The sequence below is a fragment of the Myotis daubentonii genome, chromosome 8, assembly GCF_963259705.1.
Source record: "Myotis daubentonii chromosome 8, mMyoDau2.1, whole genome shotgun sequence".
NCBI classification, from domain to species: Eukaryota; Metazoa; Chordata; class Mammalia; order Chiroptera; family Vespertilionidae; genus Myotis; species Myotis daubentonii.
The window spans coordinates 75,457,446-75,475,119 of NC_081847.1; the positions used below are offsets into that span (position 1 = coordinate 75,457,446).

A 17,674-nucleotide genomic window follows, 5' to 3' on the forward strand; every position below is an offset into this window, starting at 1 on the left:
TGTCAGCATCTGTATCTCTTTACCGGGGCGCTTTCTCTGGCTCCTGGAGCCCACCATGCCTGCACTCATGAAGGCTGACAGTGCCGGGGAACAGGGAACAAACACCCACCCTCCTCAGGAGGAGCCCTCAACCAATGACTCACAGGAGTTGATGATTAAATACCCCACTCCTCCCCTTGGGTGGGAATAACTCTGATCAATATCCTCTACGTTGTTCCTCAGAGTTCTCCAGCAAAATTAAGCTCTGGTTGCCCACAGTGGTAACTTCCTTGATCATGCATTCTTTGATGGGCTGCCTCCACTTCTCTATCTCATCTCCCCATTCCCTTGTGTTTCCTGGGAATCACTATTTATACTTGCATCATTATCTCAGGGTCTGCTTCTGGGGGAACACAACAGACACTGGATTATTGTGAAAATTAAACTTGTAAAGCCCTTGGCATATATTAAGGGATTAATAAATCCATTGTTGAATGAATGAATGAATGAGTGAATGAATGAGGCTTCATCTGCCCTGAGGAGACAGACCCAGAACAGGGGAAAGGAGGAAGGGAGAGACCTGGGACGTAACAGATAACAGGTGGAGACAGGCTCTCAGAGAAGCTGTCCCTGCAGCAGCCCCCCCCCCCTTCAACAACTGTTGTCATGACTCCATCCCCCCCCCCCCCCCCCATTCTGAGTTCTCCTCCAGCCACTCCAGGTGGCTGCAGGTTCAAGGTGTGGCCAGACCACGTTGAGAAACAAGGCATCCCCCTCCCTAAGCGCCCATGTTAACTTACTGCCAGAACAACACCCATGAGAGCAGGGCTGGGGAGAAAAAAACTTGAACAAAGTAAAAGTGACATTTAACTTGTGCCTTTAATGTTCCAACAGAATTTAAATATTATAAAATCACAAGCTTGTGCAAAGCTACACTGAGAGCTGTGGACAGTTTTTCTCTTTCCAGTTCTCCCGGGGCTGTTCTTGGCCACAGTGTCAGCCCTGCACTGCCTGAGGCCCAACCCCCTTCAACTTTCCAGGGGGCTCAGACAGTGCAAGGGGCTGGCCACAGAGCTCGCGGGCTGCCCCCCATTCGCTGTAGGGCTACTTGAAAGCATCCCCCCAGGGCTCTGGGGGAGGAGCCGGCCAGCCAGAGCCCTTCCAGGACCTGAGGGGCACTGCAGAGAAGACGCTTGGAGGAGGAGCTAGACCTCCCCTCAGCAGCTGTGCTCCCGCGCTGGCTACACCGCCCGGGGGGCGGGCTGTGGCATCCAGGGCTGCTCCGTACCGTCCAGGCTTAGGTGGGGCTCTGTTTAATGACCCACTCGCCATAGGGGTTGGCGCGGTACAGGTCTAAGAGGTAGGCGTCTGGGTCCAGGCGATGCTCACCTGTGGGAAGCAGGGACAAGGAGGTTGAGGGGGTGTCTCTGGAAGATGCTGCTGGCCCACCCGAAGCTCCTCACCCGGCCAGGCTCCGCCCTCGCACCTGTGTGAACCTTGGCTGCTGTGGCTCACAGCTACCCCTGGCTCAGAATTGCCCTCCGCTGACGTCAGATGCCTGGGGGCGGGGCGGGATTATGGCCAATGACTGACACAGAGGTAGGACGACCACCCTCCCTACCTCTACGCTGATGCAGTTGGCGCTCCAGAGCCCCCTTGTGGCCAAGGCTAGACTTCACCCCTTCTCCTCCTTCCCGCCGTTGCAAGGCTCTTCCTAAAGAGCACCCCCTCAATGCTTGACTACTCCCAAAGCCTCGTGGCTCTCAACGCAGCATCAATAGCTCCTGGGAACTTGTTAAAATGCAGATTCTCAGGGCCCCGCCACCTGAGTCTTATCAGCCCTGCGGTGATTCTGACACACCCTTAAAGTTTGAGAGTTGCTGCTATAAAGAATGCAGCTGAGGACAGCTGTCCTTCTTGGTTCCCACAGAGCCAGGGGCCTCAGAGCTGGATATGTGTTTGCAGAATTCCTTAAGGAAGCGGTTCTCAACCTGTGGGTCGCGACCCCTTTGGGGGTCGAACGACCCTTTCACAGGGGTCGCCTAAGACCATCGGAAAACACATATATAATTACATATTGTTTTTGTGATTAATCACCATGCTTTAATTATGTTCAATTTGTAACAATGAAAATACATCCTGCATATCAGATATTTACATGACGATTCATAACAGTAGCAAAATTACAGTTATGAAGTAGCAACGAAAATAATTTTATGGTTGGGGATCACCACAATCTGAGGAACTGTACTAAAGGGTCGCGGCATTAGGAAGGTTGAGAACCACTGCCTTAAGGCATCCATGGCCACAGGCCCAGAGCAGTGGTGCTGAAAAGCAGGGCACTAGGCAAAAAATCCTGCCCTCTCCAAGCCAGAGGTCACTCCAGGCCATACTCCAAACTCCAAGATGGAATCCTAAGGCGTGGCCACAAGCTGACCTTTAACCTCACAGCAGGGTTCTACCTGGTTTCCTGGGAGACAGAGGCCTGAGGGAAAGGCTCAACCCAAGGTGGACTCTGGCCTCCCTGAGAGGGGCCCAGTGAGCCCTGATGGTCGGAGAGCTGCAGGGGCCTGGGCTCAGACCCACTCCCCACTGGGAACTTACTGAGATTCCCTCCAACTTCGCAGAGGACGATGTCGGCTGTCTTCCTCAACCTGCTGCTGCAAGACAGAGAGGAGAGACTCACCGGCCTCTTCTGCTCGAGGCTGCAGGACCAGCAACTGCTTCCAGACCCCAGGCCTGGGAGGGGCCGTCCTCACTAATATTTGGTCCCAGCTGGGAGATGAGGCATAAGGGCCTTCCTGAGAAAGCTGGAGCCACGAAGGAGCCCAGCTCCAGAGACATGGAAGAGGCAGGTGGACGGCCTCGGGGAGGGCTGGTCATGGGTCCCCCACCACAAGGCCCCTACCTGCTGGGTATCAGAATGGAAGCTATGAGAGTGGCGGGATGAGGAGTGACATGTGGGGACAGGAGCCTGCTGTGAGGGGCAAATTCTGAGTTAAAATGAGTTGTGAAAATTGTGTGATTATGTATGATAATTATAGTTATCATATAAGTATCATGTAATTACCATATGAATTCAATTCCACAATCTGTTCCCAATTTGCCTGTGGCTCTGGGCAAGCCTCTTCCCTTCTCTGGGCCTTAGTTTTCCCATCTGTACAAGGAGGAACTGGACTAGTCCAAGAACTGGACTAGACACTTGCTAATGACTGACACTGCTCGGTCCAACATGGAGGCACCTGAGCTCAAGCTGTTCCTTGCATCCTGGAATGACAGTTGCATATCAGCCCCTCTGATCCTCTTTCAGCTCTTTGGCCACGCGGCCTCAGGACCTTTGCACATGCAATTTTCTGTGTCTAGAAGTCTTACCTCATTCCCCAGACTATACCAAGTGCCTTGTCTTACATTCACATTGTTCTCTGTATTTCCTATAAAACTGAATACAGTTTGTGACCTGCCCTGTGAACTGCCTGATTTTGACTTTGTGGCTATTTGACACATGTCTATCTCTTCCACAGGGCTATGAACTTGTAAGTCCAGGGCCCCTGATTGCGCTTTTCACTGTGATTCTAGCATTCCACAGGGTCTATAGCAGGCATTCATGAAATACCTGTTAAACGGAATAAATGAATGCTATTATCACTTTATTTGAAGCCAAGAGGCTCTCTGAGAAGGTTGGAGAACCCAGTTCTGACCACCCCGGAAAGGGAAAGGTCAACAGCCTGTGCAACTCCCCTGCTGGCCTTCGGCTCTGAGCGGGGACCCCTCCTCGGAATTGCTCCCTGCTCCCTGTTGGAGAGAGGCTCCTGTCTCGGGGAGGTGCCCCTTACCGTGGGAGGAGGCTGTCCTTGTCCTCATTGCCCTCTTGACCCTGTAAACCAGGGCTGAGGCGCCCTGTGAACTGCCTGAGGACATGAGCCACTTTGGTGCTGGGGGTCAGGGGCACCTCCAGGGTATCTTTGATAAGCCAGGCCACCTGGATCTTTGCCACTGTGGGAGTCTGCAGAGAGAGAAAGCTCCATAGGCATGGGCACACACATGCATATCTGGAATTCAAATGTGTGCACATAAATATGCACACACGTGCACTTACACAAATACCCACACTAAAAATAAAAGATGCTCACGTACACATATACACCAGCCGCTTATGCACAGATCATACCTTGTCCACATACATGACGCCCCTACAGTGTGCATACACAAACACAGGCACAGAAACATGCGTGTAGATGCGTTCATACTGATACACACAACAGGAGGGCATGAAATGCACCTACGAACACACGCACATTGGTTTATATAAATACTCATCCCCCATGCACATCATGCACAACGCGACACAGGTCAATTTCTCTGTTTGGGACTCTAATAAGGACCCTGTTCAGGATTCCTCCCAGGAGCACTCAATATTCTTGGAAAGCCCTTTCCTTCTATTACCCCTTCCTGGTCCAAATCACCCCACACCCCGCAAAGCGACTCCCACTTTCCCAACCCTCCGCCAGGCACACAAAGGGCTGCCTAAAATGGGGCAGGAAGACAGCTTCTATTAGTCCCTGCACCACGCCATTTCCCTCTCCTCAGCGTTGTCATCTCCCCGGTTTCTAAGACACCTGCTTCTCGCTCGCTCCCTGCGGTGGGGCCGGCGCGACCCCTGGTGGCTGCAACCGGAAGCGCAATGGCAGCGAATACCCGGAGGATGCGGGAGCGCTAGGTGCCCTCCCGCCGCCTCTTTCTCCCGCGTCTGGGGTTGGGGTGTGAGCGGGCACTCACCGCCTCGGGGCCATCCCCCGCCTTGTCCCTGTCTGCGTGTGTCCTTCGCAGCCAGGTTTTGAGGCCCGCGTCGCAGAGCTGGGGGCGCCTGCTACTGCTGTCGTTCAGGTTTCGCACCTGGGCGACCAAGAAAGAGGAGACCTGGCCGGAGAGAATCGCGTCTTAGCGGGAGCACGGGGCTGCCGGCAGAGGCAGAGCCCGCCAGTCCCTGTGGCATCTTCCTTGTCCCGGCACCGCACACGGAGTTGCCAATACATATTTGTGGAACTTGGAACTGAAGCACTAGTTTGGTGGGAAGAGAGGGGCCATTTGGCCCCTAAAGAGAGCCATGGAGTAGGTACTCGGAGAACCCACCCTTGGCTTTGGCTGGAGGCTCCCACACCTGTTGTGGCATGGCTGCTCATGGGCACACTCAGGCAGGGGTGTCCCCAAACACACCTGGAGTGGGCCAATGCTCAGAGAACCCCCAGCCAGCCCTGCGTTGGCAAATTCCCACAGGGACCCATACTCCTCTGGAATCAGAAGCTGGCAGAGGGTGTCAGGAGAATCCTGTCTCCGTGACCCTGAGAATGAGGAGCATGTGCTCTGGGGTCTGACAGGCCTGGTTCCGTTCTGGGCCCCTCTGCTTACTGGCTCTATGATGCCTGAACAGGATGATACACATGGAGGAAGAGGGAGGGGGAATTCTCCCATTTTGTGTATCTACATCTATGTTGCCTAAAACTTTTACAGCAAGAAGGCATGTAGGCGTTTCTTGACTTTTTAAAACTCCCTTCAATAAAAAGTGTTATAATCAAACTAGAGGCCCAGTGCATGAAATTCGTGCACAGGTAGGGTCCCTAACCTGGCCAGCAATCAGGGCTGATCAGATTCTCCGCCTCCCCGCCTCCTCCTTCCCTCGCTCCCTCAGTGCCCCGCTGCTGCCTCTGGTCACCCGCCATGTTCCATGCCACCCCCTGGTGGTCAGCACACGTCATAGCGAGTGATTGAACTCCCGGTCTCCTGGTCAAACTCCCGAGGATACACTTTGCATATTAGCTTTTATATATATAGACGTGATTTAGTAGCCACATGACCTCAGAGCTGAAGGGGCACAGAGAAGGCAGGAACTATGGGCTGTAGGTACAGGCCTATATGGGGGAGAGGCAGGGGTTTTCCATAGGGTTGACTGTTGAACTAGGTCAGTGATGGCGAACCTTTTGAGACCAGCGTGTCAGCATTTTGAAAAACCCTAACTTAACTCTGGTGCCGTGTCACATACAGAAATTTTTTGATATTTGCAACCATAGTAAAACAAAGACGTATATTTTTTATATTTATTTTATATATTTAAATGCCATTTAACAAAGAAAAATCAACCAAAAAAATGAGTTCGCGTGTCACCTCTGACATGCGTGTCATAGGTTCGCCATCACTGAACTAGGTCTTGAAGAATAAGCAGAGGGTTAACACCAAAAAAACAAGCAACCCAATTAAAAAATGGGCAAAGGACCTCAGTAAACACTTCTCCAAAGGACATACAGATGGCCAATAGACATATGAAAAAAAGCTCAACATCACTAATCACTAGAGAGATGCAAATTAAAACCATCCTATATAATAAAAGCCTAATATGCTAAGTGTCTGGTCGTTCGATTGTCCATTCAACCAATCAAAGCATAACATGCTAATAATATGCTAAGACCACTCAACTGCTCGCTATGACATGCACTGACCACCAAGGGGCAGATGCTCTGACCAGTAGGTTAGCTTGCTGCTGGGGTATGGCTGATCGGGACTGAGCACGATGGGCTGGACATGCTCTGTAGTCCTCCTGCGGTCCCTCCCTGGCTGGCCAACCTCCTGCGTCCCTCCTCAGCCCCAAATGTGCACCAGTGGGGTCCCTCGGCCTGGCCTGTGCCCTCTTGCAATCCAGGACCCCTTGGGGGATGTCAGAGAGCTGGTTTCAGCCCAATCCCGCAGGCCAGGCCGAGGGACCCCACTGGTGCATGAATTCATGCACTGGGCCTCTAGTCTATATATATAAAAGGCTAATATGCAAAAAGTCCCCTTGGGACTTCGACCAGGAGTTCAATTGTTCGCTATGATGTGCACTGACCACCAGGGGGCAGCACAGAATGAAGGATGGCCCCAGCCGGCAGCCAGCAGCCAGAAGGCCCCAATTGGCCCTGATCGCCAGCCAGGCCTAGGGACCCTACCAGTACATAAATTTCATGCACTGGGCCTCTAGTAATGAGATATCATCACATGCCTGTCAGAATGGCTACCATCAATAAATCAGTAAACAAGTGCTGTCGAGGATGTGGAGAAAAGGGAACCCTAGTGCACTGTTCGTAGGAATGCAGTTTGTTGCAATTACTGTGAAAAACAGTATGTAAGTTCCTCAAAAAATTAAAAATGGAACTGTCATTTGACCCAGAGATTCCACTTATGGGAATTTATCTGAAGAAACCAGAAAACACTAATTCGAAAGAATATAAACACCCCTATGTTCATTGCAAGATCTGGTAGCAGCCCAAGTGTCCATTAGTAGAGGAGTGAATACAAAAGCTGTGGTACATTTACACAATGGAATACTACTCGGCCATAAAAAGAAGGAAATCTTACCCTTTGCAACAGCATGGATGGACCTGGAGGATATTGTACTAAGTGAAATAAGCCAGTCAGAGAAAAACAAATGCCATATGATTTCACTCATATGTAGAATCTAATGAACAAAGTGAACTAACAAGCAAAATAGAGGCAGATTCATAGAGAGCAGACTGACAGCTGTTGCCGGGGTGTATAGAGCACTGGGGGTGTTGCAGGGGTTGAACAGAAGAGAGAAAAAACTCATGAACATGGACAACAGTGTGTTAATTGCTATGGCGGGGGCGGTAGGGGGAATTGGAGAAGTGTATGGGGGGGATAAATGATGATGGAAGGAAACTTGATTTGGGGTGGTGAACATACAATACAGTGTACAGATTGTGTTGTGGAATTGTACACCTGAAGTATAATATTATTAACAAGTATCACCCCAATAAATTCAATAAAAAGAAAAAACAAACAAAGAAAAGAAAAAGAATAAGCAGAGGTTACCAGTTTCCATCCTTTCTAAAAAATAAGGGAATTTCAGGCAGAGTGAACTGCATAAGTAAAAACTCAGAGGTGTGAAGTGCAGGATGAGTGAGGAGAACCGGCTGGCATTTGGTGTGTTTAGAACACAAAGGGCACCTGGGTGTGATGAGGGAGAAACTGAGAAGAGTCAGAGAGCTTCACTTTCTGGTTTCTGGAATTGAAAATTATCTTAATAACTTTATGGGTGGAGGGAAGAATAGGAAGAAGGAAGGAAGAAAGGAAGGGAGGGAGGGAAGGAAGAAAGGATCATGGATAGATCGATTGGTGGGTAGGTGGATGGATGAATGCATGGATTGGTTGGTGGGTGAGTGAGTGGGTGCATGGATGAATGGATGGATAAATAGATGGATGGATGCATGGATGTATAGTTAAATGGTAGATGGATGGATGCATGGGTTGGTGGGTGGGTGAGTGAGTTGGTGGATGGCTGGCTGGCTGGATTGGTGAGTGAGTGAATGGGTGGATGGCTGGGTGGATGACTAAATGGAAGGATGAATGGAGAGATGGAAGAAAGAGGCTACACATTTCTAAGGGAAGTGCCCTGAGCAGCAGTGCTGGGCAGTGCTATCTTGCATCCATGGGAGTCTCAAGTGCTGCAGGGGACTTGGTGTTTCTGTTCCATCCCCCAACTGTCAGCAGGTCTTGCATGTCCACACCACAGAGGGACCTCTTTCCCTACCCCTGCCCCTTGTCCTTGCTTTAGATTGTTACACAGGGCAAGGCTCATAGGGAAAGGGGGTGTCTTGGTTATCTGGCTTAGGCCTCTGTCTTAGGCAGGCCCTGTGTCCATAAGCCTGTGGTGGAACAGGGGTGAGGGTGGGTTTTTCAACATCATTAAAGCTTTGAAGTGAAGGAATCATTTGTGGGAGCTCAGGGAACACCCTTAACCTGGGGTAGACCAGATGGCCATAGATTGGCTGGGAGGTGTGGGAGTGTGGACACCTTTTGGACAGTAAGGCAGGGGAAAAAGAAGACATAGGTCATACATAGGAGCCAACAAAGGTCTCAGAAGAGACACAATTAGGATCTGAAAGGACAGTACCCACAATCATGGATGGCAGGGACAACAGGGCAGCTGTACCCAGAGGAGAAAAAGGGCCTGTGCCTACTACCCAGATGGACAGTGTGTCCCCTCCCCTCACAGTTGGCCCACAGCACTCACCATCCAGAGCAGATCCTGGTAGTGCACCATCATCTGTACCACCTCGGCGGCCCCCTCTGCCAGCTGCTTCTCCCTGCCCTTGAGGAGTTTGGGGGGCTGCCCTCGGTGAAGGAAGAGATTAGGGGCCATTACCGTGGAAACATTCCACAGTGTCATCTTGTTGCTCTGCTCCTGGGCCACCACCTTCCTGAGGAATTCCAGGAGTGCCTGGGGAAGGGCACAGAACTTTCCTCAAGTCTTAGCACACCCCTCCTGTGCCCCACCTTCCCCAGAACATCCTGCTGTGCACCTGGGGGCCTTGCAAGGAGCCAAGGGCTGGAAGAGGGGTTTGTTTCAGCTTTGCCATCAGCACACTCTGTGACCAGAGGCTCTGTCTGTTTCTGGCAAAACATGGCCAAAACTTTCCCCCTTCCCTGCTCCCTCAGAGGTTAATGAGACATCCGGGTCAAACTTCAACTTCTAGGCAGAAAAGAGTCACCACTCTGGGGAGTGGGTATTTTCCTGGCAAGCCCAACACAGTTCCTTCACCTGGATCTGGGGTGTCTGAATCTGCCCAAAAGGCAAGGGAAAGAACAGGGAAGCAGAGACAATGGGAAGGAAGGGAGATGGTGGTAATAGCTGCCATTTATTGAGTGTTCTTTGTGTGCCTGGTCCCTTAGCTAGCACATTACATGCATTTATCATCTCATTTAATTCCTACAACTCTTTAAAGTAGGTTCTACCATTTGTGCCCATTATACAGAGAAGGAAAACTGTGGCTTGGAGAATGTGCCCAAGACCACATAGACATTAAGGATGAACAGAAGGAGGGAGGATAGAAGGATGGAAAGATGGATGGATGGATGGATGGATGGATGGATGGATGGATGGATGGTTGGTGGATGAGGGTGGATGGAAGGAAGGAAGGGAGGGGGGAGGGAGGATGGAGGGAGGATAGGAGGAGGGAGGAAATGTATTAAACACTTGCTAAGTACCATATCATCTACTCTGTGATTCCTTCTGTATTAGCTCTTGTGTTCCACAAACGATCACACAGATGGTATTATTAGCCTACGTTTACTGAAAAGGAAACAAATTCAAAGAGGCTGTCTCTTCAACAAAGCTGAGGCGCAAGGCGTGATGGTCACTTGAGCCCAGGTCTATCTGGTTATAAATACTCCTTTAGGGCCTCCTGTGTCCACATCAGACAAGGGTTCCAGTAGACCTGGGGTCTCCTCACAGCCACACCCTAGTGGTATGTCTTGGATTTGACCCAAGGACAGCCAGGAGGGTGCTGGGACCTCAGCCTGGGCTGCACCCCAGCCCCAGCCCCCAGTCCTGAATACCCGCTCCCATAATACACAGTGGGAGTTCCCCAAGTGAGTATTTCCCAAACTAGTGCTCCACGGAACACCATGCAATGCAATGCTTTCCATAACAAAAGAGGTCCCTGGACACCTGACTCAGGAACTGCTACACACTTTAGTCCCACCCAGAGATTCGCAAAGCCTTGGCATATCAAGGCTCTGAGAAGTCCTGTAGGAAGGGATGATCCTAACCTTACTTTGCTGACTCAGTGTCCACCCATCTTATCTGGGCAGAGAGCCTTCTCCCTGAGACCAACAATGATGTTGGGCAGTGCACACTCCAGTGAGCACCATGTCCTCTCAGGACTCATCTCCTTTCTTTAGGGAAAAGGTCTCAGGAAAGATGAGGCCATCACTGTTGGTCATCACTGCACCCCAGCTCCTGGCAGAGTTGTTGAATGAATGAATGAATGAATGAATGAATGAACGGGCACACTTGGAGCCATTACTGTGGCTGTGGGCTGAGATGACAGCGTGGAGGCAGCTGGAGGTAGCTTTCACCTTCAGGGCGTTCCTGTTGGGTTCCGGGAGAATCAGGATGAGCAGGTGGAGGGCCTGCAGGCGCTGCCTCAGGTCAGGGATGTCTGCGGGAAGAGGGCAGACTTGGCCTCAGTCTCTCAGTGAGGCCAGAGACTCTCCCTCAGTCTGAAGCCCCCTTCTTGGGGGAGGGGAGATTCCAAAACACCCTTTTTTTTAAAAAAAAAAATGTTTTTTTTAAACATTGATTTGAGAGAGAAAGAAAGGGAGAGGGAGAGAGAGATAGAGATAGGAACAATAATTAGAGAAAAACATCGATTGGCTACCTCCCACAACTCCCTACTGGGGATCAAGCCCACAACCTGGGCATGTACCCTGACTGGGAATCGAACCAGTGACCTCTTGGTTTATGAATCAACACTCAACCAACTGAGCCACACCAGCCAGGACAGGAAACCCTTTTTTATAAGGCCTAGAACTGTTTCCTGGGCTAGTGTTAGCTCAGACAGAGCCCCAACCAGTGCTGGTCTTGAGGCTCGCTATACCGTGTGAATAAAAAATAACACACACGTGTGCATGCACACACACACATACACATGCACATACACACGCTCAGACATGCAGCCTGAGAGGTATATCCCAGGGTCAGAAATGCAATTGGTTCACCTCATCACACTGCACACGCACACTCATGCACATTCACAGACAACACACACATACATGCACACACACAATACACATGCACACACACACATGCCCTTCCTCTCCCATCAGGCAGGGATCAGGTAGTGCCATCTTCCCACCTTCCCTCCCAGGCCATCAAAAGCTCTTCCCCAAATGCAAAGGGCTGGGACACTCACTGGGCACCACGGCGAAGGCCGGCAGGTACTCAGCAGTGAGCAGAGGTGCCGGCAGCTCCCGGATAAACCTTTTGAGCAAATCGGACGCATCATTGTGGTGAACCTCGTCCCAGCTAAACAGGCCAGTGTAGAAATCTCTCTCCAGCTTTTGTTCCAGCCCCTGAAGAAAAGAGGGGCACTAATGAGAAGTTGGCTCAAGGCTCCAGGAAAAGTTGCTCCACCACTTCTCTGGACCTCAGTTTCCTCATCTGCAAAATGGGGACAATAATAGCACTCTTCTCATAGGAGTTTTGTGAGGGTTAAAGGGCCTAATGTGTGTAAGTCACTCAACAAATGTTGACAGTCTCAAGCCTATGCTATATTGTGCCACCTCTAGCCTTTCAAACCCTCTTGAATTCCAGACCCAAACAGAGACCAACAGGCCATGAACTGGATTCTCTTCAGGATTAACGCACATGTGAGGATGCTGGGAGTTGCAACTTCAGCGAGGTGGGGGAAGCCAAGCCATTACCTTGACTCTGGCCTGCGATCCAGGCACTCTGAGAATGCCTTCCATGTCCAGGCCCCTCTTTTCCAAACAGGACAGCAGCTGTGAGAAAAAGAAACCACCATTTAAACCATCAACCACTGAAAAGTGGGATTCAAACTGGTGTGTTTGTCTCCCCCCAAAAAAACAAGGCAGAGAGAGGCAAAGAATGGCTTTCTTGGCCACTTCCATGAGCGAAGCATTGTTCTGTGAGCTTTTTTTCCTAAATATGCATTTTTCTCATTCAGTCTCTAATAAGAGAATACTGTTATTCTAACCCCACTTCACAAACACTGAAAGGCAGGCTCAGAGAGGCTCAAAAATCCACCCAAGTCTCAGCTAGCATGTGTCAGAGCCAGAATCGGAACCCAGGTCTCCTGATTCTGAAGTCTACATCGTATCTCCCAGGCCAGCCATCAGGGTGCCGAGGGCCAGCCTCTGGCTGGCTAACTGAGCCCAATCTGGGGACAACTTACAGCTTGAAGTACCAGCGGCACCTGGGTGCTGGGGAGGGCTTTGCGGTCAGCTTCCAGCAGGGCTTCGAGGGACACCCCAAAAAGGCGAGTTTCTGCGGGAAGTCCAAAGAGTAGAAGGGGTGTTTCACTTCCTGGAATGACAGCTGGGCTCCAGCCTGCAACATCTCCTGGGCGACTAGAATCAGACTCCTTTCCCTGTGTGAGGCCTGAGCTCTGGAGGGTGGCTGAGCTCCACCTGCTCTCAAGCAGAACACAAGGCCTCAGCAATAATGAGAACATTAGATGCATCGCAGAGCAGAACGTCTCAGCTGGATAAAGAGGCGTTGAAAGAAAAGGTGCTGCTGCCCCGGGAGCACTGGGTGCCAAGTGTCACAATGGTCTGGGCTAGAGGATTTTGCTCAGCAGGGGTGGACCAAGTTCCAATGAAATGTACTTCCCAGGTCTTCTCAACCATCCTGCCTTGCAGGCTTCTCAGATAAACTCATCTTTCCAAGTCTACTCGGCAATGTTCTTCCTTCTCGTTCACTTGCCCACCCCTTTCTCTACCTAACCCCTTCTCCTGGTCTACCCATCCATCATCCTCTTGTCTTTATCAAGAAACAAACAAAAAATTGCAATGCGTCATGTTGACAATGATGCAGTGAGATGAACAGTCTCATACACTACTGAAGGGTAATATATACCCAGCACTTCACCAGTATATTCTAAAACAATCTAAGATGCATTCAAAGTTGAATGTGCAGCAATGAGCCCAATCTGGGGACACCCACCAACATCTGAGCAAGAGTAAACAATTGTTGATTTAAGTCATGAGTTTTGAGGTTGCCTGTTATATAGCACTATTGTGGCAATAGCTGAATGAGACGAAAACTCAGAAATGTCCATAATTCTATACTATAAAGTGAAAAAAAGGGTGTAAATACATGGGGTGGGGGTGGAAGATGATACTCTAAAAGCAAATAGGGCTTACATCTGAATTATATTTTTCCTTTTTGGATTTTACTCAAATTTCCTACAGTGAGCAGGAACTGTTTTCAGATGCAGAACAAGTTCATAGAACTGAAGGAAATAAAGCAGCTAAGCATATTCTGGTGCAAGATTCCCTACGCAACTCGCTCAATGAGAAAGCTAGGACGTTAGTCACAGGGCTTTGAAGTGCTGGACTGCTGACCTGTTGCCTTCTGCTTCCCCGCCTTGCTCCTCTTCAGGTCCAAGCCCAGGACGTCGCAGAGCGCAGTCAGCTCGATGAGGGCCAGAGCGGCGATCTTCTTCAGGTCCTGCGAGGACAGGTCTCCAATCCTCGTCAAGCCAAGTCTGCCCTTGGGGATCCTAAACTTCTAGGGAGGGAAGCAGAGACAAGCAAGCCAGATGTCCTGTAAGTGTGTTGAGGCCTTGCCCCCATCCCATCCCACCCCCAGGCGGTTAGGGGGAGAAAGAGCAGAGTGGATGAGCGCAGGGGCTCAGGGCTTCATCCCACGTTCAAGTCCCACCTCCACCTGACCTCCACCTCACATTGTGAACCTCTAATTCCCCATTTGTAATCATACAACAGTGCTTATCTCATAGTTTTTGAGGGTAAAATGGGCTAAGGGGTATAAAGGGTGCCAAGCACATAACAGTAGTGGGAAGCTCCCTTTACTGCCTGTATTCCCACCTGAGGGCTGGAGGAGAGGGATCACCCCCACGGGCCTCTTATTTTGCTTCTATTCTGATCCTTTGTTGCTCTTCCTCGCCCCACCTATCCCTATCCTTCCTCTGCCATACCCCAACCCAATGCTCCTATTCCTCAATATTGATTGAAAAATAAATGATGCTCGACCACGCCATCTAGAGGCAAGAGTGGGGATCTACAGGGATATTCCCCCTCCATCCCCCCGCCCCCCCACGCCTTCCCCGCTTCATGCCCACTGCCATAGGTGAAAAGTCGAAAAACAGCAAGAGGGAGGGGCAAATGTGCTTCGTATTTGCCTGGAGGACTTGACCAGATTATGCCCCAGCGCCCATTCGAGTGCTAAGGGAAAGGAAGGGTGCTGTGGTTGCAGGTTGTAATGTTATGGCTATCAGACAGCCCGTGCTAGTCTACGGTGCGTAGAGCCAAACTTCCTGGGTTCAAATCCTGACTTTACCTGTGAGTTTGGGTAAATAATTTTACCTTTCTGTGTGTCAATTTTCTTACCTGTAAAGTGGGGCTAATAACAGTATCCACTTCACAGGGTTTTGGGGGGAGATTAAATTTGATAAAGTGATAAAAACACAGTGCCTGACAAAGTAAGTCCTCAATTATTATTATTATTATTTTAAAATATATTTTATTGATTTTTTACAGAGAGGAAGGGAGAGAGATAGAGAGCTAGAAACATCGATGAGAGAGAAACATCGATCAGCTGCCTCCTGCACATCTCCCACTGGTGATATGCCCGCAACCCAGGTACATGCCCTTGACGGGAATCGAACCTGGGACCCTTCAGTCCGCAGGCCGACGCTCTATCCACTGAGCCAAACCGTTTTCGGCATGTCCTCAATTATTATAACTATCACTATTTTTAAGTATTTACACAATTGCCGTTAACGTAACAGATGAAATTAAATCATGTATGTATAGTAGTTGGCATATGCCCGGTCTATGGTAAAAGGTCTATATGTGGTATCTTCAGCATTATTCATTATTATCACTCATAATTTAACGGGAAAATCAAATCATCAAGGATAGAAGATATGATAATGTTGAACATTAAATATCTGTGATGCTTTAGAAAGTCAGTCTTTAAAAACTTGGACACACCATGGTTACATAAGAGACTATCCCTGGGAGAAACCAGGTGAGTAGCACATGGGAACTCTCCTATTTTTGCAACTTCTTGTGACTCTAAAATTATTTCAAAGTAAATAGAAAAATCCTATTTGCGTGAATGAAAGCACCTTCACACTGCAGTAGAGGCCACTGCACTTTCCCTAAGGAGTAGAGAGGAACAGCGGGGCCTGGCCCAGACCCCTGGGCGGCATCCTCACCGGCAGGGACCCCTTGCTCCAGGCACAGGTGTCCCCCGGGGGCTGCCTGCCCCTCTGCAGGAGCAGTGCGGCCTGTTCCGAGTAGGCGGAGTCCATGTGGAAGGCGTGCTCCATCCCAGCCGGTGCCTGCGGCCCCTCAGGCTCTGCTGCTGCGGGGAAACAGGACAGAGAGGCAGTCAGCACCTGCCGCCTCCCTGCCTCCTGCCCAGAGCCCAGGGAGCAATTTCTCAGGCTTCGGCCCTTCTCAGTAGGGACTGCCTAAGACCAGGGGGCTGAGATCGTGACCCCAGAAGCAAGTTCTTAATCTAAGGACTCAAGCCCTTTGCCCCAAGAAGTGATTTCCCAGGATCAAAACCCCAGGACCAAATCAATACCGTTAGGGATCAGATCCATTGCCCCAGGAAGTAGTTTCCTGGCTAAGGCCCATTGCCCCAGGAAGTAGTTTCTAGCTAAGGCCCATTGACCCAGGAAGTAGTTTCTAGCTAAGGCTCATTGCTACAGGAAGTAGTTTCCTGGCTAAGGCCCATTGCCCCAGGAAGTCGTTTCCTGGCTAAGGCCCATTGCCCCAGGAAGTAATTTTCCAGGCTAAGGTCCATGGGTCTGATGGGAAAACCCACTCAAGAGCCAACCTTGTCCCTTGGGCTTTCTTTCTACTGCCCTGGAGCAGGGAAGGCAAGGAACCAGCACCTTCCTTACCTCACAGAGCAGCCCTGTGCAGCCTGGAGGACTCCCAGGGCCCAGGAAAATGAAGGCCACTTACCTGGAGGAGACTTAGGGCTCCCGGAACTGAGCGGCGTCCATTTCATACCTGAATCCCCATTCTCTGAAGGCATTTCCTAAACAAATTACAGACAATTTCCAATTAATTCTATTTCCCAACCCTGGGAAATAGAAGCCATTCGTGACCCCGTCTTCACGGATGGAGCAGCTGAAGCGCAGAGATCTTGCCCCAGACCCCAGGTTCTGTGTGTGTGTGTGTGTGGGGGGGGGGGGACGCGGGGGGTAGCGCTGGCCCAGGCCTCTCTGCCTTCAATGCCTATTGCATTAAGCACGTGTCATGCCACTTCAGCAAGTACAAAAGAAAGAATAAAATGCCTGTAACCTCTCAGGTTACAAGTGTCGGCAGGATATACAACTGATAAAAACATATTATAATTGTCCAACAATAGTTATATAGAGAGAGAACCTACGCCCAGGCAAGCACACGTGGTGGCAACAGGAAATGCACACACTGCGGACAGCCCTGCCTGCAAGCTGGGGACACGGTGGCCTGCAGGCACCGCCAGCACAGCCTCGCAGCAGGACCAGCTTCACTGCGGGTGTGAATGGGCCCAGCAGACAGGGCCTGCAGTCACCCTGTGCTGCGGACTTACCCCTGCCTTGAAGCCCCCAAAGATGTCCCTGACATCTCTAACAGGTGCCTTGGGGCGTCTTCGTGCCGAGCGGGCGTAGATGTCCAGCCGGCGGCGCACAGCGGCCACCTGGGTCTGTGTGAGGGTGGACAGGAGCCCCCGGTGATGACTGTCCAAGCCCAGGCCACCAAGGAGGTCCGACAGGCCTGTGTCCTGCAGCCACTGGGATTCAGTTTCTCCTTCTGCCGATAGAGGGAGACCATCCAGATAAACACTCACAACTACACTCTCCGCCACACACACTAACCGAGTCACATGCAGAAACACACACTCAACCTGAGTGCAAGAAACACCCACACATCTGACCACGAGACCCACTAACACCAACCACACTCTTCAATGTGGAGAAGACCTAACAGACTATCAGAATTTGGGGGGCATGGCTGGCATTAACCAGTATCTGGAATTAAACCTATACAATCATATTCTCTTGGACACAGCAGGCTGAGGAGGGGCGCCTGCATGTTCTGACTCTGGAATGTAGCCAACGACTCACCCCCCCTCCCAAATCTGACAGAGATCACCACAGGG

At 50.6% G+C, this 17,674-nt stretch overlaps 1 protein-coding gene across 2 annotated transcripts in view; it reads right to left on the bottom strand.

Moving 5' to 3' along the window:
- Positions 1–670: 670 nt before the first annotated feature.
- The window catches only part of ARHGAP40 (Rho GTPase activating protein 40), a 29,452-nt gene continuing 12,448 nt past the window's right edge, over positions 671–17,674 (bottom strand). Inside the window, exons 3-15 of one of the 2 annotated variants that reach the window (XM_059707086.1) lie at positions 17,105–17,325; positions 16,492–16,567; positions 15,732–15,880; positions 13,894–14,059; positions 12,723–12,814; positions 12,232–12,309; positions 11,721–11,880; positions 10,885–10,967; positions 9,038–9,244; positions 4,756–4,896; positions 3,813–3,982; positions 2,584–2,639; positions 671–1,368 (exon numbers count right to left, since the gene is read on the bottom strand). In XM_059707086.1, the coding sequence (XP_059563069.1) occupies positions 1,277–1,368; positions 2,584–2,639; positions 3,813–3,982; positions 4,756–4,896; positions 9,038–9,244; positions 10,885–10,967; positions 11,721–11,880; positions 12,232–12,309; positions 12,723–12,814; positions 13,894–14,059; positions 15,732–15,880; positions 16,492–16,567; positions 17,105–17,325 (1,691 nt within the window). In that variant the 3' untranslated portion in view covers positions 671–1,276. The remainder of the gene's footprint in view (positions 1,369–2,583; positions 2,640–3,812; positions 3,983–4,755; positions 4,897–9,037; positions 9,245–10,884; positions 10,968–11,720; positions 11,881–12,231; positions 12,310–12,722; positions 12,815–13,893; positions 14,060–15,731; positions 15,881–16,491; positions 16,568–17,104; positions 17,326–17,674) is intronic. The other variant, XM_059707087.1, reaches the window with a different exon arrangement.